This window comes from Ostrinia nubilalis, chromosome 25 (assembly GCF_963855985.1).
Source record: "Ostrinia nubilalis chromosome 25, ilOstNubi1.1, whole genome shotgun sequence".
Classification (NCBI taxonomy): domain Eukaryota; kingdom Metazoa; phylum Arthropoda; class Insecta; order Lepidoptera; family Crambidae; genus Ostrinia; species Ostrinia nubilalis.
In genome coordinates this window covers 5,400,821-5,424,010 of record NC_087112.1, presented here as the reverse complement: position 1 = coordinate 5,424,010, position 23,190 = coordinate 5,400,821, and the positions used below count along the sequence as shown (strand labels likewise).

General features: G+C 42.3%; 1 protein-coding gene across 1 annotated transcript in view; it reads right to left on the bottom strand.

Moving 5' to 3' along the window:
* LOC135084087 (collagen alpha-4(IV) chain) overlaps positions 1 to 22,459 on the bottom strand; it is a 42,921-nt gene extending 20,462 nt beyond the window's left edge. The window contains exons 1-11 of the mRNA XM_063978830.1: positions 22,253 to 22,459; positions 19,292 to 19,387; positions 11,785 to 11,967; positions 10,856 to 10,986; positions 10,367 to 10,540; positions 9,608 to 9,736; positions 8,562 to 8,927; positions 8,134 to 8,278; positions 6,691 to 7,301; positions 6,325 to 6,433; positions 963 to 3,298 (exon numbers count right to left, since the gene is read on the bottom strand). Coding sequence (XP_063834900.1) covers positions 963 to 3,298; positions 6,325 to 6,433; positions 6,691 to 7,301; positions 8,134 to 8,278; positions 8,562 to 8,927; positions 9,608 to 9,736; positions 10,367 to 10,540; positions 10,856 to 10,986; positions 11,785 to 11,967; positions 19,292 to 19,361 — 4,254 coding nt within the window. The 5' untranslated portion in view covers positions 19,362 to 19,387; positions 22,253 to 22,459. The remainder of the gene's footprint in view (positions 1 to 962; positions 3,299 to 6,324; positions 6,434 to 6,690; positions 7,302 to 8,133; positions 8,279 to 8,561; positions 8,928 to 9,607; positions 9,737 to 10,366; positions 10,541 to 10,855; positions 10,987 to 11,784; positions 11,968 to 19,291; positions 19,388 to 22,252) is intronic.
* Between the last annotated feature and the right edge of the window lie 731 nt (positions 22,460 to 23,190).

Here is a 23,190-nt window from a genome sequence, read left to right as displayed (position 1 = left end):
CGTTTAAAAGACTGTGTAAGGACACTAAGTGAAACTCATTACGTACCTAACTTAAGTACTAATCTATTATCTGTCAGTGCTTTGACAAAAAAGGGTTATGTTGTCAAATTTGACAGAAATTCTTGTATTATTTACAATGGTGATGAAATTCTAGCTACTGGTACTCAAATTAACGGTGTTTATCAACTCGACACGGTGTCAGACAACGCCAGTACTGTGGAACAGGAGTGTACCATAGTGGCGTCGCCAGCAGTAGACACGACATCCCATGATTTGTGGCATAAGCGTCTTGGACATCTGAACTCGAGAAGTATGCAACTTTTACAAAAAGGTATGGCTAATGGTATTTCTTTTAATAACCTGTAGTGCAATGACCTGATGATGACGATAATTAGCGGGGTTACCCCGAAAAACGTTCTCCGAAGTTTCATATGTTGCCATCCCTCTCACGCAAAGATGATAGCATGCGCGACGGCGATGGCATTACGCATCTCTTTTTATCACAGTGTTGCTGCTAGTGACATCTCGCTCGCTCGGTTCTTTGTTGGTTTATTCCGCTAGGTATATTAACTTTATGGTGTAGAGCAGTCTTTCCCAAAGTGGGCGATAACGCCCCCTTGTGGGCGCTGCAGGCTAAAAGGGGGGGCGGTAAGAGACCCAGAAAAAAAATTCGGGACGTTGTGTAGAGGCTTGGGAGGCGTCATTTACTAGGAGGACTCTTAGACACCGACTGAGCACTCGACAATCGACTACAAATGGGGGCGCTAAAAAGAATTTATTCTCAAAGTGGGCAGCAGACAAAATAAGTTTGGGAACCGCTGGTGTAGAGGTAGACTTACATTCCTCCCGCGGCCATACTCGTCGCACATGGGCCCGTTGACGGGCATGCCGTGGTGCTCGGGCCCGCACTCGCCGGGCCCCCCAGGCCCCCCTAGTGACCTGGTGATGGCAGGTGTACTCACATTCCTCCCGCGGCCATACTCGTCGCACATGGGCCCGTTGACGGGCATGCCGTGGTGCTCGGGCCCGCACTCGCCGGGCCCCCCAGGCCCCCCTAGTGACCTGGTGATGGCAGGTGTACTCACATTCCTCCCGCGGCCATACTCGTCGCACATGGGCCCGTTGACGGGCATGCCGTGGTGCTCGGGCCCGCACTCGCCGGGCCCCCCAGGCCCCCCTAGTGACCTGGTGATGGCAGGTGTACTTACATTCCTCCCGCGGCCATACTCGTCGCACATGGGCCCGTTGACGGGCATGCCGTGGTGCTCGGGCCCGCACTCGCCGGGCCCCCCAGGCCCCCCTAGTGACCTGGTGATGGCAGGTGTACTTACATTCCTCCCGCGGCCATACTCGTCGCACATGGGCCCGTTGACGGGCATGCCGTGGTGCTCGGGCCCGCACTCGCCGGGCCCCCCAGGCCCCCCTAGTGACCTGGTGATGGCAGGTGTACTTACATTCCTCCCGCGGCCATACTCGTCGCACATGGGCCCGTTGACGGGCATGCCGTGGTGCTCGGGCCCGCACTCGCCGGGCCCCCCAGGCCCCCCTAGTGACCTGGTGATGGCAGGTGTACTTACATTCCTCCCGCGGCCATACTCGTCGCACATGGGCCCGTTGACGGGCATGCCGTGGTGCTCGGGCCCGCACTCGCCGGGCCCCCCAGGCCCCCCTAGTGACCTGGTGATGGCAGGTGTACTCACATTCCTCCCGCGGCCATACTCGTCGCACATGGGCCCGTTGACGGGCATGCCGTGGTGCTCGGGCCCGCACTCGCCGGGCCCCCCAGGCCCCCCTAGTGACCTGGTGATGGCAGGTGTACTTACATTCCTCCCGCGGCCATACTCGTCGCACATGGGCCCGTTGACGGGCATGCCGTGGTGCTCGGGCCCGCACTCGCCGGGCCCCCCAGGCCCCCCTAGTGACCTGGTGATGGCAGGTGTACTTACATTCCTCCCGCGGCCATACTCGTCGCACATGGGCCCGTTGACGGGCATGCCGTGGTGCTCGGGCCCGCACTCGCCGGGCCCCCCAGGCCCCCCTAGTGACCTGGTGATGGCAGGTGTACTTACATTCCTCCCGCGGCCATACTCGTCGCACATGGGCCCGTTGACGGGCATGCCGTGGTGCTCGGGCCCGCACTCGCCGGGCCCCCCAGGCCCCCCTAGTGACCTGGTGATGGCAGGTGTACTCACATTCCTCCCGCGGCCATACTCGTCGCACATGGGCCCGTTGACGGGCATGCCGTGGTGCTCGGGCCCGCACTCGCCGGGCCCCCCAGGCCCCCCTAGTGACCTGGTGATGGCAGGTGTACTTACATTCCTCCCGCGGCCATACTCGTCGCACATGGGCCCGTTGACGGGCATGCCGTGGTGCTCGGGCCCGCACTCGCCGGGCCCCCCAGGCCCCCCTAGTGACCTGGTGATGGCAGGTGTACTTACATTCCTCCCGCGGCCATACTCGTCGCACATGGGCCCGTTGACGGGCATGCCGTGGTGCTCGGGCCCGCACTCGCCGGGCCCCCCAGGCCCCCCTAGTGACCTGGTGATGGCAGGTGTACTCACATTCCTCCCGCGGCCATACTCGTCGCACATGGGCCCGTTGACGGGCATGCCGTGGTGCTCGGGCCCGCACTCGCCGGGCCCCCCAGGCCCCCCTAGTGACCTGGTGATGGCAGGTGTACTTACATTCCTCCCGCGGCCATACTCGTCGCACATGGGCCCGTTGACGGGCATGCCGTGGTGCTCGGGCCCGCACTCGCCGGGCCCCCCAGGCCCCCCTAGTGACCTGGTGATGGCAGGTGTACTCACATTCCTCCCGCGGCCATACTCGTCGCACATGGGCCCGTTGACGGGCATGCCGTGGTGCTCGGGCCCGCACTCGCCGGGCCCCCCAGGCCCCCCTAGTGACCTGGTGATGGCAGGTGTACTTACATTCCTCCCGCGGCCATACTCGTCGCACATGGGCCCGTTGACGGGCATGCCGTGGTGCTCGGGCCCGCACTCGCCGGGCCCCCCAGGCCCCCCTAGTGACCTGGTGATGGCAGGTGTACTTACATTCCTCCCGCGGCCATACTCGTCGCACATGGGCCCGTTGACGGGCATGCCGTGGTGCTCGGGCCCGCACTCGCCGGGCCCCCCAGGCCCCCCTAGTGACCTGGTGATGGCAGGTGTACTCACATTCCTCCCGCGGCCATACTCGTCGCACATGGGCCCGTTGACGGGCATGCCGTGGTGCTCGGGCCCGCACTCGCCGTGCCCCACCATGCCCCCCATCATGCCTCCGTCCATCATTATACCTCCTGCAACAATTTTATTAACCCTTAATTGTATGAGTTTGATCTGAGACCCACCATAGAAAGAAAAATAAAATAAAATAATAAAGACCTCCAGGCGAATTGTACAATATCGGCGATAGAACTCTGTTCAACTAAAATAACTGCCTAAGGCCCGCCATACACGGACAGCTCGAGCAGTTAGTCAGTGATCAACATACACGGACCACTCTTGTAGTCAAGAGTCAACAGCTTGAAGCTGCCGATGATAACTGCTGCGAGAGCTGTCGGCAGCTCGAGCAGTCAGTGTATGGCTGGCGACTGCTTGACCGCACGATGAAAATTCACCATGCTGTCGACCGCCCGAATCAGTTGCAACTGCTCGAGCGGTTCGTGTATGTGCGTCCATAGAACTCTGCAGTTCACTGTGCAGTCGCAGCTTGAAGCTGTCGACCCTGACTGCTTCAAGCGGTCCGTGTATTGCCGGCTATTTTGTAGTAGATTTTTGTAATAGCGACTGTACAAATCAGAGGGTCAAATACTGTATATTTATTGACAAGGAATTTTAGACACTTTTTCTTTCTATACAGGGTGTTGATTTCAATACCCGCCATATTTAGGGAGTAGATTAAGTAGCTTATTCTGATCACGAATCAGCAAAAAAACTGACTTCCAAATTTTTTATTATTATTTTTTAAATATCTACGATTTCCATAATCGACCACTACAGTGCAGAATAGTCCCCCAACGCAAACGGCGCGCGGCGCTCACCCGGTGACCCGGGCAAGCGCTGCGCCCCCCGTCCCGCGCCCCACTACCCGCGCTCGCCCATGAGTCAGTCAACTATCAGCCACAATCAGCTGTGAGTTCAAAGACGACTACTGGACAGAGCTTAATCCAAATCTACCCTAAAAATGTAATGAGTAAATTAGTTACTTACACCTTATCATGTTACGAGTTTATTTGTTGTTCTAAAAACAAATTAATTAAGTACTCTTTAATTAATAAAAAAACCTTTTACACGAATTTGCTTCCTTCCGCAAAATAATTTTTTTACAGAACCTACATTATTATTATTTTTTAATTGAACCATGTTTTTATGTGTGTGATAAGCTTGTACCTACTTATCATTCAAAAGTACTGTAAACAGGTGACAATAATGCTCTTTCATACAGGTTCGTTATTCCTTACATTTCCAGCTCTCTACCTTAATAACTTTTACGTCTTTACGATAGTAATTATTAAAATAAAACTTAACTTACTTAATACCGCAAACTGAACACCTAGAAATAACACACTGGCAAACTCTTGTTCCTTCACTTTCGATAGGAGATAAGACAAGATTTTGTTTTTAAACTCGATTGATTTCAGTACCTAAACAAAATTTCATATCTTAAAAGAAAATTTCATATCTTTCATTTGGAGCGGTGACTTGTAATTGAATACAATAATACCACCGCCTTGCGCGCGGCACGGACATCGGGCTCGCACGGAATAGGTACTTCCCCATCTTCGTGTTTCGGGCGTCATCGGGCGGCCGGCGCTCAATCGTGGATCATCGATTTTCTCTGTTCATCAGTCCGATTTTGCTATCCACGCAGAGAGGCCGCGCGCACGCTCCGCGAAATCTAGCTCGTATTTAGAATACCTAGTACTCAATCGCTATTTTCTTATTTCTTGCCTTGTAACTTCAACTTTTCTCTTCCTCTCTGCTTGATAACTGTTTTCTAGTACTTATTACTTCCTACTACCGTAATAACGTAATTTCATTTCTATCGGCGTTTAATTTAAATACCCTGAACGAATGTTAGTTAGGTTCAGGTTAGACTTCCATTCTTCATAACTTACATAAAATAATTCATCATCATGTTCGGGATTATTTTAAATGAATGTAATTTCATTACACGAAATAACTACCAAAATTTATTGATATTCTTATCGTTTTAATAATAACGTCGATTAGTAATTAAAGATCTACAAATCATTTGCATTTGAGTGTTTTGAAAGCTTGCTTTAAGAGCATTAATGATAGGACGAATCTTTAGTTCACAAAGATTAAACAAAGTATTTTTCCCGCCGCTTTTACATTCTCATTCGTTGATAGACTTCCTGTACTAAACTGACGAAATTAAACTTTTCTGATGTTAAAAATTACGTAAAGTACCTAGTTGAAAATGAAGAATAACGATAACTACCGATTCACGACGACATTCGATGGACGTATTTCATCGAATGCACTTTTCTAATTGCAAATTTGCGATTTTTGATTGTTTTCTCGTGCGGTTTTGAGTATTTAGTGAGTGAAAGTGTGATAGTGAGTGTAATAATAGTGAGTGAGTGTTAGGAAGATGCCAAACCATACGTACAGTGCTCGTGAGTACGTAAACATGGTTTACTGTTACGGGAGGGCACGTGGAAACGCATCTGAAGTCGCATCGGTGAGTAGGTACCTAGTTCTAAACTTAAAGGAATGTGTTTTTTTTAATGTAGGGAGTAAATAATCTGGTAATTTTGTGTACAAAATACTCCCGCGATTGCGGTAGGTAGTGGCGGAAAGCGCGTAGGTACGCTCCAATACACACACACACATAGGAAACAGCAAACTAATTTAAAACGAACTTTAACTTTAGTTAGTCAAACAAAAATACCTATTTACACTACCTATTTTACGTGGCTTCCTTCAGTAGACTATCAGACATGATAAGCGAGCGATCCGCGTAGCTCGATGGGTGCCGCGCCGCAGTTGAAACGTATTGCAGTATTACGAGCCACAGTACAGTTGATGTCGCACGGAAAATATTCGCTAAAAATTCTACTTTAGTTTGTAATTTTTTTTTTTGGTGGATAATGCGTTTATATAAGTCATAATAGATCACCTAAATAAATATGGCGAGGATTGAAATCAACACCCTGTATAAGTAAGGTGTCTAAAATGCCTACATTCATGTAAATGCACAAAAAACATATAACTTCATATGGACATTGGGTTAACTTTTTCCTACTTTCAATCAATAAATTAACGTGTACAATAAATGTTGAATAAAATAACATACCATTCATTGCATTTATATTAGGCCCCGGCATCATCCTGGGCCCCATGTGTGGTCCACCCATCATACACGGTTTAGGCCCGCCCATTCCGCCCATTGGGTTTGGCATCCGCTGCAAACACAAAACCACAATAAATCTATATTTATAAAAGCGAAAGGTCACTGATTGACTGACTCACTCATCACGAAATCTCAGAAACTACAAGTGCTAGGAGTCTCTAATTTTGCATAAGGGTTCCTTTTAGAACGTAGTTGCTCACTAAGACTGGATTTTACAAAACTCCATCCCTAAGGGGATAAAACGGGATCCACGCGTACGAAGCACATATAAACAACAATGAATATGCATAAAAACAAAAGGTCACTCACCCCCATAGGACCCCCACACCCCCTCCCCATATGCATATCTGTACACATCCCTCCTTTCATGTCTGGTCCCCCGCACGGGCCTCTGATCCCCTTCATCCCGCACGGACCCATCGGCCCCATAGGTCCGTTTGGCCCCATCCCACCCATCATAGGTCCATTTGGCCCCATCATCCCGTTGGGGCCCATAGATCCATGCCCGCCCATCATTCCAGGTGGCCCACCCATGCCTCCCATGGGGCCGTTTGGTCCCATGGGGCCGCCCATAGGTCCACCCATAGGGCCATTGGGACCCATAGGGCCGTTAGGTCCCATGGGGCCGGACATAGTACAGCTGGGGCCTGAGTTCATGCTGTTTGGGCCGGACATGGAGACCATGGGGCCGTTTGAGCCCATGGGTCCGTTGGGCCCCATTGACATGGGCGGGAAGGGCATGTTCATGGGTGCTGACGTGGGCGGGTTGATGTCTTGCTGCTGCTGGTCCCCGTTGTTTGGGTTCCCGTTACCCCCACTTTCTGGGAACAGCATTTGTTGCATTTTGCGGATCGTGGCTAATTGTTCTTCTCTGTGTGCGCGCTGCTGAGGTGTTAGGTTTTCGTCGGGGATTTTAACACCTGTGGAAAAGAGATAGGTATGAGATCGATCAATTTATGTGAGAAATTTATCGGAAAATTTCCCGGAGAAGCGGAGAAAATGGGGAACGTTTCCAGGAAACATTTCTTTGGTTTATCAAACCTATAGATGGAAAATATTCAGTTGATCTATTTGTATTATGCTTGTAGTTGCCTCCATTTGCTCCTGGTAAATTAGGGAGTCTTATGCCCGTTTTCACCATCAATCCCTAATTTTTAAGTGACCCCTATGGTAACACAACACAGAAATTTTGTTTTCATAGGGGTCACTTACAAATTAGGGATTGATGGTGAAAACGAGGATTACACTTATTTTCAGCACCGGCCCATGTTGTCCCAAAGTAGTGGTAGAGCAAGCTATATGGGACGTGGATAAGCGCCCAGGAAAGGGCCTAAGTACTCAATAAATGCGTACCGGAAAACGCAGCGTGGGACGTCCATCCACAAGGTGGACCGACGTCATCATAAAGGTAGCAGGAAAGCGCTGGACGCAGGCCGCTACCAACCGGGCAACATGGTAAGCATTGGGGGAGGCCTATGTTCAGCAGTGGACGTCCTATGGCTGAGATAATGATGACTGAATAAATGATTTGATTTGATTCCTCCTGCAGTGGAGACTAGTCCTGATGATGATGATGAAGCCTGTAGTTGACACTTTTACATTATTTACCTTTGGGCCCGGACTGGCAGGGCACGTGCGGTGGAGACCAGATCTGATGAAGCCTGTAGTTGACACTTTTACATTATTTACCTTTGGGCCCGGACTGGCAGATCTGATGATGATGCTGCCTGTAGTTAATAACTCGTATGGTACCTTTAGGTCCGGACTGGCAGGGCGCGTCTGTGGAGGAGGCGTCGGCACCGGAGGAGGGCACGGTGTCACTCTGGCCTGCCTCCGAGCACGCGGGCATCTGACCGGGACCGTTTGACATGCCGTTCGACATCACTGAGGGGTTTTTCTATAAAGAGGACGTTGGAAATGTCATTAGATTGTCGTTTTTGCTCTTAGGTCGTTTAAAGTCAGAGAAGGATAGTGAGACAGAAACGGAGACTGATTAGTTACTACACTCAACACACAACAGTAAAGTTTAGATAAAAATGACGCTGTTATTCCGCGGGTAAGGGCGATCCCAAAGTCAAGTAAGTTACGTCTGAACTTGCTGTTATTTTGAAGGACGCTCTGTTATTGTAAAGGATAGTGGAAGGTTAAGAAATAAATAATGAAACAAATGATAAACTTACGGTGTCCCAGGGCATTTCACCATCAGCACCGAGGCCGTCCATGACACCACAGGACGGGGTGCCCCCTGGAAACCCATCCATGGGGGCCATGGGTCCCATTTGGCCCATCTGCCCGGGCCCACCCTTCATCATCATCATCTGGTTGCCGGGCGCGCCCATGCGACTGGGGCCCATCATGTGGCCCATGCCGTGGGGCATGGGGCCCATCCCGCCCATGGGCCCGGCCATCATGTGGCCCATCTGGTTGGGCCCGCCCATCATATTGGGCCCCCCACGCATGCCGCCCCTGGTTTTCGCCATGGCGAGGTTGTTTAACCACTGTGCGGGGTTCTGTTTGTTGAATTGGCCCATTTTTAGGGGGTGTTTCTGGAAGAAATACATTTTTAAGATTTATAACGAGTAGCTATAATTAAAGAGAGTCTTAATTACTGTTCAGAAGAAGTGTTTCATTGAAGTTCTAAAACAAAATTGCTACTAACACTAAATGGATTACGGTCCGAAACAAACTCATTTTAATTTAAACTAATGATTGGTGATAGATAAGACTTCTCCACACTAGCGTCTCCGAACAGCGTCGTTTCGCCAGCTTCGGCGTGGCGCACCAACGCTCTTTAGGCTGCGTTTCCACAGAAGCTGAGAGCTGCGCGGAGCTGAGCATAGACTTATAAAACTTGACCAATCACACTGCTCGGCTCCACTTCAGCCAGCTACACAACTCAGCCCTGCGCCGCTCATCTCTGGGCAGCTTTAGTGGAAACACCTACCTATTTACACGGCTCTGCTCCACTCAAGTCCGCGCAGCTCCACTTCAGTGGAAACGCAGCCTTATACTGAAAAACTCGACGTCGTCGTTGCGCGGGCGCTGCCAAGACGACAGCGCTCAAGACGCTACTGTGGGAGATCCCTAAACCAAATTCCAACTCTATTACCTACCCATAGGACACAAAATGCCTACCTCCAAATACGTTTTAGTCCCCGGCTGCGCACAGTCGTACTCTAACCAAATCCCAACTCTACTATCTACCCATAAGGTACAAAATGCTTACCTCCAAATACTTCTTAGTCCCCGGCTGCGCACAGTGGTACGCTATGATGGAGTGATGCTGCCCGGACAGCACGGCCTCGGCGCCTTTGTTGGCCAGTAGTGTTGAGAACACGAAGATTTGGCTCTGCTGCTGGAGGATATGACGGTTTTAGTAAGTATTCTACAAGTTTTGAAGTATCAGAGTTTCTTTTGGAAATATTTTACAAGATTTCGCTTTACTACAAGAACTAGTTCTTCTGTTAGTAGGTAATGAACGAATATTCACCTTACGCCCATTTGATGGAAGCGAAGCGGCCAAAATATTTTGACTTAAGTGTAGAATTAAGGCTAGTAAAGCCTGGTCCGTGAGCACGTAGAATTTTGTCCAATGACCCCAAGCTACCCATCCTTATCGCTCGCGCGTAATTATATTGCTGTCGCGACTGTGCGACGGGCGCCCGCAGTGAGTGTGCGAGCGCGACAGCAACATAATTACGGGTAGCTTGGGGTCATTGGACAAAATTGTATGTGCTCACGGACCAGGCTTTAGTATTAAAAACTTGGCTCTATTCTATATGAGATCTGAAAACTTTTTACAGTGCAAGCCATGAGGTCTCGTTTTGGCAATATTTTATATGACAACATTTAATTTTATGGTGGGATATAAGTTTTTATATTAAGTTTTAAGTCTATCTGTCTCATAATAAATATCTCAAATACAGTTCAAGGCTGTTAATAGAGCCTGTAGTTGCTAACACGATATAAGATGTGTTAATGTTACCTCCATACTGCCGGCCTGTTTGCTGATGACATTGGACGGCAAAGTTTGCGCCTCACTTGCCGACATGGGGCCCATAGACACGCCGGGGCCCATGGGACCCCCGCCGCCACCCATCCTACACGACCCCATATTCTCTGGACCCATGTTTGGGTTGCGGCAGTTTTGGTTGCCATCCTGCAAGAGATATCGCTGGTTATTCCTATAATTGGTCCTTCGAGCCGGATCTTCGATCATTATGCATTCACGCTTTCGAGAAATTGCAGCTATTTGAGGTAAACGTTTGTAAAATTGCGTTTCACTTTCATGGTTAATAGTCGGTATTTTGCATAATATACTAACTGTAACTAGAAATACGTATTCAAGAAAGAGATGAAACAAGTTTTATAAACAAACAAAAATCTCGGTTTGATGAAAGGATGATTATTTGTATTATGTATTTCCATTTATGACATATACTCGTACTTATATATTTGAATTTAAAGATCTTACCTGGAGGTTACTTGAAGAGCCTCTTAGGCCAGTCTGTGGGTCCAATATGTCGTTTGAGTCTGAGGAAAGCCTTTCTGACTTGAGTGAGCCTGGTCCTCCCAGCTCACACTGTGGGGATTTTGTGGGGTCACCTGGGTAAACAAAAATGCATATAAACAATCTTTCTTATGAACCAGATATGAATGTAGTGGTGACGGCAAGTTTAATGAAACTCTGTAGCATCTTATGTAGTTTTTTGTCCGGCGCTGCTCGCACCCAACCTTCACAAGATCGTTGGTTCAACAAGTGGAATTGTCTGCCTACATCTTAACCACTCGAAAACTTTTCCGCCACAATCGCAATCCGTTCTAAACAGTTCTAAAGACACATGAGGCCCAACCAAACGATTTTACCAGAAACAGATGGAGCCGCGTGTTAGGGAAAGCTGAGCCTTCATTGGTTGAGTTTTTATGGCGGTCAAGCTGTAGATCCTGGCTACACAGGAGTTGCAGCGGTGGGAACGAGAGGTGGGAATAGTCCCGGCAAGGAAAGCTGAACTTGCGTAATGGGTATTGACGAGGGCAACGAAGAATAATTCTATGAGTTATGTGTTTGTAATAGGTGTAATTTTACCACACAAAATGTAGGCCGACATACAGTCTTGTAAGTTTTTTTTTTAATCTCCGGCTGAAATTGCCGGAGTTCGGTTTCAAACAAAACAATTTCTTGAATATTAAGTCAATAATGTATTTTTATAGCAAGTGGTGATAGTTTCTCGCTAATGTCTACGAGAAAACTTGTAGTCTCCATTCTCTATAGACGTTTATTTATGTACAAGGTTTTAAATTTACAAATGTAGTTAACATTTTACAGTTATTTTTTTAGGCATATTATTGTATTTTTTCCCTTTTATTGTTTTTTTTTTCTAGTAGTTAGTGGTCATAACATACCGTCGCTATCCATGAGGCCGTCAATTTCAGTCTTGATGCCATCGACGCCCATATCGGCGGCGGAGTCCTCGCCGCCCGGCTGGCTGTGGGGCTCCATTTTTACCCTGTGCGGGGGCTCGTCAGGCTCCTTCTTCAGCGCAGCCGGCGTCGGCAGCGACGCTGAAGGCGGCCGCGATCCATGACCTGGGGACATGGCGACGATGTTATGTGGCAGTTCTACTACAGTCAGAGTCAATTAGTGACACCCCAATTAAGTTATGGCCACTTTGGGTTTTACGAAATATTTGATACTGACTGTACAATAAGAGTAGGCGCACACCGTTGATTTTTAGTTGGCCGATAGTTGTGCCCGATTTTAAATTGTATGAAGAATCGGCCAAATCGAATCGGCGTAGTGTGCGCACTCCCATACATGCCCATACTGATCAACTGCCCGACTAAACTATCGGCCGACGAAAAATCAACGGTGTGCGCCTACTCTAAGCTGATGTGATTGAATTGATGTTAAGTTAATCAATGATTAGTGGGTAGGTTTAGGGTAGTTAACACATAGGACACTTAATTCTAGCCCTGAAAAAACAATTTATAGTTCTAGCACTAAACTCAGTCAGTGTCTGAGGTATGGAAGCGGCACGGGACGGGTGACATTGACATATTATGACGTGACAGAGCATACAAATCTGAAGTTATGAAGTCTCGCTGCCGTTTGACAGTCACAAAAACACCCTCACGTGCTAATCCCATACCTCAGCAGGCACTGACTCGGTTAAACGTAAACCTTAAGTCTGATTCTATAGAAATGGCCCAAAACCCCTCATTTGTGTCATATAGTCAGACATGTAGTACATAGTTATAAAGTATATGATACAGTCAGAGAATTCTTGATAAAAAAATTGACGTCACAAATCGATTAAGTACCCGATGCAAAATCAGATATCGGTCAGAGGGGTCACATTTACGTAGTTGGCCGGCAATTTAATTGCACTACTCATTAAACGTTACATAATTCTATGTTATTCCACTCTAATGCAGCTTTTCAACGGGTATAAGCTGTTGCAATCGCTATTAGGGACACATTCTTTAGTTTAGATATTAAAACGTTAAAATGTTTGCTATGTATGTCAGAGGTGTGTTACTGAATACGGATGTCTGATATTTTATTTCTTACGTCTCTCTTCATCAACCTAGATTGTAGTATGTAAGAGAGAGAGACAGTATAAGAAACAGTATATTTTATAAAGCTTTCAATGTGGATGTTAACTTATATTTTTTACAGTCTCTAATTTATCTCTAACTAGCAGCTCTTGACCGCGGCTTTGCATGCATCGTTATTTTAATATTTCATATTACAATTATTTCGGGTTATTATACAAACTTTAGCTTTTGAAAATATTATTTCGTAAAAAATAAACCCACAATCCAATTTCATTTTTTGTAAGTCATTTTGGTTGTATGTTCTTAGATTATCAGCCAGGCTAACGATTGTATAATTATTATAGAATACAATTTCAAGCATTGTCCGATACTCCAATCATAGGTCATACCGATAAATTGCTTGTCTGGAAGTTAAGTAATTGACATTTTTATCATTAGCATGCATAAATAATAAAACGTAGAATTTAACTTTAGCGGTTCGAATCTCGCCTACTGAAAATGATAACATCAGAAAGTAGTAAATAGGGTAAACTAAAACACAATAAAAACGGGTACTGCAACTTAACCCAGTTGTTACGGATATCCCTTTTTTCTTACGATTCCTGTGATTTTACATATATCGGCTATTTAATGCATCAAGGCAACAGGAAAAATACAAAAAAAAATATTGGTCTTACGGAAACGCTGGAAAATGGTGTTTGATATACGGAACGCTAGTAATATGTACGGCCACTTGTATGAACTTAGAGATAATACCTACTCTTTGCGACTTGCGTAAGTTATTAAAGTATTTGCATAAAATATGGAATATTCATTAATAAAAAAATATTCAGAGTTAGATTTATTATTTTTCAAATTTAATTCCAGTAGTGTGAACTGTATATTATGCCCAAAACATTTTCTGGGATCAAGGATAATATTTTATTTCTTGCAAAAAACATTGCATTTGTATCAAAGCGTGAGTTTAATAAAACTTGTGTGTTGTGACTGAATTTGAGATGTTAAAATACTTCTTCTCTGTTTATGTGGCGGAGAAAATCTCTTGGTTTTGACAGTTGGCGCAATTTTCAATGCATTTGAAGCAACTGTAACCACACTAAATCATCTCATTTACAAACAATAATTTCTTCATATCTTCAAACATGACTGACCCTGTCTAGGGCATAATTGGCTATCTAAGCTAACAGGATGCAGTCTTCTTCATCATCACTGGATGAAGAATTCTCTAGTGATTTCTACGAGGGCTCTCATTTGTAATCCAGGAAAATCTATTGACACTTTATTTTCATCACCAGAGTTCTCTTTGGTTAAGTTACTATTACAATTTTCCGGATTTTCCGGCGGGAAAATTGTGATTTAGTTAGGGATACACTCATCTTCATTTTTCTCCAATTCTTCAATGATTTCATTTAAAGGAAAGGGCCTCAAAGGCAGGCGCTAAAACAACAAAATACCGCAGTTCATATTACTAGCGTTCCTTATACGGATCACTAAGTTTAACGTTGAATTAGTAACAGTTACTATAAAAATGTTTATAATTTTGTTATCGATTTACAAAAAGTTGGCTACAAACTTTCATATTTCGGCAAAAAATACTTTACAATAAATACTTATCATGTTTGTATTCACCTTGAAAAAGCCATCGTAAAATTTACAAAAACTACAAAACGCTTACTATTGAAATGTGACACCCAATGGAGAACAGAACACTTCTGATGGACAAAGGGACCCCACAGGAATCGTTTAACATAAGCAATGTTATCAGAAACCACCCTCATTGTTTATAATAATTTAATTTTTATGTTGATCCGTATATCAAACGCTAGTAACAAGTGGGTTAAGTTTAACCCTAACGCCCGTTTGCTACAATCAATCTCTTTCCAAATGCGTCCGTCAACTGACAATTACAACGTGTTTTCGATCAAATATCCACAATTTTCGATGCTATTACACCTTCATAATGTTTAAATAGATATAAAAACAATATGAAAACGTGAAACATCGAAACCGAGGACATTTTGACCAATAAATATTTGAGGGACGGATTTGGGTTGGGATTGATTATAGAAAACCGGCATAATTCAACCGTTTATATCTCAGATACATTTGAATCGAATCTCAAAATTGAGATCGACGTATGATTCTAATAAGGTCCTCACACACGACGTTTCGAAGTGCGAATGATACGAGTACGAATACACTGGACTAGAAAGAAACCGGTTCCCGCCTCAAGAGATGTCGCATCAATTTTATAAATAGCAGAAGGAAACTGTATTAAAAACTACTGACCTGCCCTGGCTTCGGCAGGTTGGGCACAATTATTTTTTTAATATAAACTTTTAAATTGGAAAAATCATCAATCAAACGTAATCATATAAAAAGTGGGTCTAGACAAAGTGCAAATTATATTCGCAAACCAGTCGAAAAGTGGTCGAAAAGCCCCTTTTTTGTATGGAGTTTTGACGGATTCGATTTTCGATTCGATCAAAAAGTGCGTTTTGTCTAAGGGGGCAGGTCCTTCAAGTGTTACATAGTGGTATAGGAAAAAAAAGCAACGATTTAGTAATATTTTGATGGGCTATATTGAATCTAAAATACTTTTAAAGCGGAGCACCGATAGACTACGATTTTTTGCATTTAAATTTTAGATTTTTGCATGCGTCTGCGCCTATTTGAATATAAAATTCAGAATTGCAAAAATACAGTGATTTATCTACACTGTCTCACGAATTTTATATATTTTGTAGTCCGAAACAAACCCGAGAGGTTCTGCAAGTTATTTATATTTTATAATTTATTGTATTAAAAATATGTTTTCCTCCACATGCCAGTGTAATGACCCTGAATTTGAATATAAGAGACAGCGGTGATCGAGTAAACGTCGGCCATCCGTAATACAGGGTGATTGGGATACTCGACCTATTCCTTAAAAGGGATTATTCTAGAGGTCAGTAACAAATTAAGTCCAGTGAACCAGGGGTCGAAACTGGATGGTTATTGAGCTATGACGGTTCTACGATTATTAGAAAATTTCAATTGTGAATAAACTACTCCATTCTAAACTCAATGTTGATACGTTTCTGAAGCTGAAAAAATTGTGATCATTTTGAAAAAAAGCGCTTGATATAACATAATCTCAGAAATAAAAGGTCTAAAGTAAAAATATTTTTATTTACTGTAAGCTTTTAACTTTTTTGAAAATGTTTACTGCATATAATTTATTGCTAATGATCTCTAATATTACCCCGTTCAAGGAATAGGTCGAGTACCTGTCACCCTGTATATTCGGTACATATAATTTATGCACATAAACAACCATTAAGAAAGTGTTGAAAATGATAAAAGGCCAATTATCCCATAAAACACTCATATAACGCAAAACTTAACATCATACATCTTAACAGAATGATGTAGAATAGAGTATTGCAAACAAATAAAGGATAATTTTATTTGCTATTCCTTACCTGGGAAATTTATTCATAGCAAAGGATTATTATAAAAAGCTGAGGATCATAGAAAAGACGCAGACGCATTTTCAGTGATTTGAATGTCAATCCTTAATACGGTATCTTAGAGCTGATAAATACTAGAACACTTCTATTGGAGCTGTTATCCTTGCTTTAGCAAATGTGACAAGTCCGTTGCCCTTAGCATGTTAACTTTATACAACGCCAACTTCTCCTATATTTAATGATTTCACAATGGTTGATTATAAGGGTGAAGCATCGGCGCCCATAACTTTATTAACGTTAATTAATCCTAATTAAGGACTTTGGTAGTGAATTTATTCTTATTACGGCCAGACCGTCGATCATTATTTCGAATTTACGAGAACGCTCTCAAAAAACTTACGCATACAGATTTATTAATGGGATTTTTCAGGCTTCATAGCCTCGTCAAGTCGACCGGATCAGCGGTGTTTGCCTCTCTCTCGCTCCTATAGTATCGGCCTTTTTTAGCTGAGACCAATATGTTGCCGTTACGCAATAACGCTTCTTAGTTATCGCTTCGACACGAAGCTTCAGGTCAGGAGTAAGGGAGACGAAGTAAGTGCTGCCTATCCGGTCTTTTTCTCATTCATGTATCAATCTCAACATGTAGCCTCTGAGAAGAGTTTCTAAAGGTGCCTGCTACAACCAGATAAGGTGGTCAGTACAGAATATACTTCAGCCCCCACACAGGAGCCCGTGACAAATGTGGGTACGTCACAAACAGGGGCAAACAAAATAATAAGGAACCCACTTCTAGTCAGACAATGGAATACCATGGATGTGCTATCGGCCACAGTTCCTGGTCATGTCGTCTCGTTCTATCGCAAAGAATCACCATTTGATGAGAGCGAGATAAAAAACTGAAATGGGTAGCTAGAATTGTGGCCCATGGTACATACACCATACACAGATAATGAAGCAGTGTCTTTTGCTTGTAAGTCAAACATCAGACCTAAAGTTACTTCGCAGTGACCAACCGGGTTGATAACCCTAAGTCCGCCATGATCCCCGCTCAACTTTTTCAACAAAATGTTTTATTGAAACCAACTTTAATGAGGAGCTGATTGGTCGCATGCGAAGACGTAATTGTTATTAGTTATTATTAAAATGATGCATGTACACTTGATTTAAGAATTATGCCAATAGTCTCTAAAGATTATTGGCAATAACAATAAATGAGTTGAATTGATTACATGCATCGCTGGTACCAATGCAAAACTTTCACCATCACTGTTATTTCTATTGAGAAATCGATTAAAGAATCTTGTTTACTATTTCAGGGATCTATTGCCAGTGGAGCATTATTTATTTACGAGTATTTTACTGCTCTAGATTCCAAAACAATTAACCAACAACTGTCTTAGGCCTAGGCAATAAATGATTTTCAATAGGGGGGTTGGCAAGAATCATCCACCCATTTTTGCTGTGTGAATTTGTGTTTTATGACTGTGGGAGGCCCCGTTTGTTGCTTGGTTGGTCAATTACTAGGGGATAGCTCGATTATTAGGGGAGGCTTAGTTTATTAAGGGAGGTTGAATTCTAAAACATCTGAAGAACAGTTTCAAACCTGTGGAGTGTGTGTGGATGGTGTAAATATTTTAATTTCACCAATCACACACCAGACGACGACATAACTACGGAATCAAAAATAACAAAAAGTATCTTTTGCATACCTACTGCAATTCAATAAAATAAATAATAATGTAAGTATTTAATTACTGTCTGGATGCATATTCATACGAATATTATAACAAAGATATTTGTGTAAATGTACAGATGACAGCACATCAAAATAAAGTCTATCGCATCTTAAGTAGTGGTAATGTTGTCTGGAGTGCTGTCAACTGAACCTAGATTGTATATGTCAACGTGAAACTGTGAACTCTGTCAGTTTATAATATAACGCGTTAGATTGTAAACTAACAGTGGGTTAGGTTAGGTTAGATTGTAATTTAACTACGTCAGATTATAATCTGACGGAATTCACAATTTTACGGTGACATATACATAGTTTGAACGCGGACGAATGCTACAGCCAATGGCGATGTCCCGCGTTCTCTACTCATATGGCTCATGGCGGAAACAGCCCGGTTTTAGTGGGTAGGCCCTACCCTTCTGGTAGGACAGGGGTTCCCTAACTTATTTGAGATGCGCCCCCTTCCGACCATAAAAAAAAATTTGCGTCCCCATCCCCCAGTCCAGATGGTGGTCAGAAGATGGTGGTATCGAGCAATCTGGAATGTATTCTCTCTGCGATCGCAGGGTTTTAAATACTTACGCCCGTATTCACAAACAATGCTTGCTAAAGTGAAGCAGCAAACCGAGCGCACAGCGTTGAATAGAGCTCTGTGATTGGTTCGTGTGTGACCCTGTGCGTCCACGCGCACTGTGAGACCTCATAGTAATGTTTGTCAATACGGGCGTTAGCTATACAGATGGCCCGCGCTCCCCTTTAAAGGTCTTAGCGCCTCCCATCGTGGGCACGCCCCCACTTTGTGAACCCCTGTGGTAGGGAGAGCCCCACATTACCCACTAGCTGCCCCTGCGGTTGGTGGGTATTGTTAATTATGAAAAATCTAAAACGTTAAAATAACGGTATAGTTGTGGCCAATGAGTTGCTGTCATAGTGACATTGACAATACGTCAATGTCACACGAGAATCAAACGTGAGAATAGAGGGACGCGCGGAGACGACTCCGCGCGCTTTTGTGCTAAGTGATGAATGTAATTAAAATAAGGCAATATAATGTGAAAGTTGAGTATCTAGTGTTTTATTTATGAGAATAGATCGACCGGCCTTTAAAAGTATGTAAATTCATGCATTTTCCTGACGATAAAAAAGACTTGTAACTATTTCTTACCAGGCTCAGCCGGATCGCTGGGCTCGTCTTTGAGGCGGGCGCCTCCTCCCTTCTCCTTCTCCTTTATCATACCCCTGCGTGCCTTCGCCAACTTGACTGCACATACAAAAATAAATAATAATTACATGTAATAAGTGAGAGAGACAGATATAGTTCGCGCCAGTAGAAACTGGCAACCAATCCGGCCAGGCGCATTGCATGGGTGCAATGTAATTATTTTATTTATACGATCTAAATCTTTTTCTACAATCGGAAGGAAAAGAGGTTGTAGTTTAAAAAAACTAAATGCACAGAGGAAGTGGCTTTAGGGAAAAATTTAGTTGAACAAAAAGTTTAAAAAATTCAGTATTCATAGCATTTTTACTTTCCAACATCATTTTCTACATTAATTTGCGCTGTTTGGCGTCATGTATCTTTAAAATTGCCAGGTTCTTTTGGCACGGTAGAGCAAAAAATAAGGACATCTTGCGGCTAAGTGCGGGAGGGGGTGGTCACGTGACCACTGGCCAATGGCGGAGCAGTTTCTTCCCTAACCGCACGCTACCTCATGTATTATTATTATGTGTTTGTGTAAAAAGCAGTATTAAGAATAGAATAGCAATGTTTTATTGTAATTTAACTAATACTGGCTATCTTGTTTAATAAATGGAAAAAGATTCAAAATAACATTTTTAAAAGAGCTTGTCAAGCAATCAAAATGTAAAATATTATATTTCAGTATGTTCCAAAATGTAACTATTATTTTACATTTTGTTTGCCGATTATGATTTTATTTAATTGAATCTAAGCAAATCTTGATGATATGTGGTGCTAACAATATGTAATTTTTTATAAAGTTAATAGTAAATTATATTTTTTTTTCATTCATTTAGTCAGCGGTTACTTTTTATGTGAAAAATAAAACTAAAAATAGTACACAATTTAACAGATTTTAAATCAAACAAGTGTTTCCTTATGAGAAATATTTTCCTGAATGTTAATTACAGTAGAAGATATTTCAAAAATATGGACAACATTCAAAACCCAAGACAGATGAAAATGAAATTTGAAAATCAGGGAAATATTGGAGGGGGGGAAGGTTAGTAAATGGTGGTAGTAGGTAGTAGTAGTAGGTAAAATATCAATATGGAAACGCACAGTGAGAAGTGGGATCGAAAGTAGGCCTACACACAGGGTCCCTGTACTGGATAATATGAATTGAGTATTCTAAATAATATGAACTTAGTCTGTAGTGTGCTACTATTAAGATATTCCAAATTATTATGGGTGCAGACTATTTAAAAATATTTATTGAAAACTTTATCACAAGAAAGTAATAATTGTCAGGCTGAATGTGTTTCAGCAGTTTACTGTAAACCTTGAAAAAAATAGATTAAACAATGGTTAAGTCAGCGTTAAGGTTTAATAACTTTTAAGGATATTTTGGCATTACTTAGTTTATTAATTGTATTATAGCTATAGGTAATTAGGAAACAATTTAAATATACAGTAATAGATTCCTAAATATTAGTTATTCATAGTAAATACATGAACAGATTGTACAGAAATAGACCTAGTTAAATGATGGTGATTCACAAGGAAAAGAGGAATACAAATATTAGGCTATTTATTTAATTAAAATAATATATTAAAAGCCTCATAATAATCAGATAGTTGTTAGCACCACAACCATTTAAATTTTCAACGATTAATTCTAATTAACTATGCAATAATTTAGATGTTATTCCAAACTGAATATTCAAAAACAAAGAAGCATAATAAGTAAACAAAACAATAGTAAAGTGATACTTACTTGTTTGTTTACAATATTAAGTTGAATTATTCATTTATCAATGAGTAGCGGGGATTGCCATTTAGAAACTGTATGGGATATTTCCTAGAATTATAACTAAATTATAATATTCTTCATGAGTAACAATATTAATTTCAAATCTTGTATATTAACCAGGAAGTTCTCATAATACAATCCTACAACAAACCATATAGTTTTCCAACCAACCAAATTCCTTCATCAGTATAATATGAGATGTCATGTACAGCCAATCAAAATAAAGAACACTTCAAATTGATATAAAATGCAACCTTTTGATCTCTTAACGACACTGATGTAAAGGTTACTGTTTCAAACATGTCCAAAATAAAGATGCAGGTAGATAAGACGAAATTAACACTTTGAGTAGTAAAGATTTGCCATGATTTCAATTGCAACTACATCAAACACTAGATCTTGTATTTAGACCGTTGTTTATTATTCCAGCAAAGTAATTAAAACCTCAACTAACCTACATCTACTTGGGTGGAATAATCAAGGTTATGGCTGACATAACAAACTCTTTCTGCACTAAGGGGAATGTTGCGTGATCATGAAGGATCATCCATCAGCTCCACAAACATTATCATATTTGTATACATACAATATCGGCGCGCTTTCGTCAAGTCCGCGATAATTGGCACATGTCCCGCGAATCCACTGAACGGCACTTCATTACAAGAATGTCATTATACTGCAGCAAATGATCGAGAGAATATTATAAATAGAGATCACTGAAATCCTTGAGTGTGGTGAGGACGCTCGCGGCGATGAGCGGACCCGTCACAACCTTCCGTCGACACAAAACCCTGATCGTGGCCAGATATTCAATTAGAACGAGAAAACGCTGCGAAACCCCATAAAAATTCCTGGCTTATTATCCATACATAAACAATGAGATGGGTCGGGTGTAGACGGGCGCGAGCACACGAAACGCACGCTTACTATGGCCGATTTATTGCTTTGGTAACGCTGGCGAGTCGAGATGACATCGCCGGAGAAAGCGTCTAACATTATTTTATATCATTCGTGTGATCTAATTAAGGTTTAACGATGGGTATGCAGCAAGAAACAAAAAATCGGGATCGCTGACATTTTTGTTTATGGTACATCGACGAGATCCAGAATCCACAAATAGCGAATAAACGTACACGATTACCGCCTCCCGACGGATTCACTTGCACTTGATAACACAAAACACTTTGTTTCTTCACATTTATGTTAGTTTCATCGTCAAATTATACCTGATTTATTTAATTTCTTTTCTTTCTATCAGCATTAACACAAATCACCACGCACACACAACACAACATACAGCTACGATACATAAAATATGTGCACACATGGATAGACAGAGTTTGAGTGAAGTGACGTCCATCTTCTTAAATATGAACATCGATTAACATCGATTTACATTTTTTTCTTTCTTTAACATTTTTAATGATAAGATTTTGTAATTTAAATTTATAAATCAAAATTTTGGTATGGAAGATTGGTAACTCAGAATTTTTGAACTTATTAAAGTTAAAGTATTGCTCAGAATGTCCAAAAATGTAAAAGTAAACTTTATTAAATGACTTTTAGTAGGAAAATATAAATAAAAAATTAAACTACTATCAATAGATATAATTATATTTTCTTATTATATTTGGGTCCGAAATTACTCACCAATTAAGTAAATATTTTTTCTTGGCTATAATTTAATTTTATTATAACAATAAAAAATATGATATTAGCACTTTTTTATCACTTATGTGTATGTTTTGGAACCTTACTAAACTATTTTTGTTTGTTTTACCTCACTTTTTGATGTACTAAATCTGCATTACTTCTATTGGTAATAATAAAGTCCATTGTTACTTCAACATAATCGATTTTTAAATCGATTTCAATAATTTAATAATTTAGGTAATTTTGCATGAAACATACAACACTATTATCAAAAAAATGAGCGCTTGACTGAAATTTTCGGATACACATCCATTATTATTATCTATAAATTATTCCAATATTCGCAAAATGATGCGTAATTTAAGTTTTCTCAAAACATTATCATTGTCCGCAGTTTTAAATGCTTCTACAAAATGTT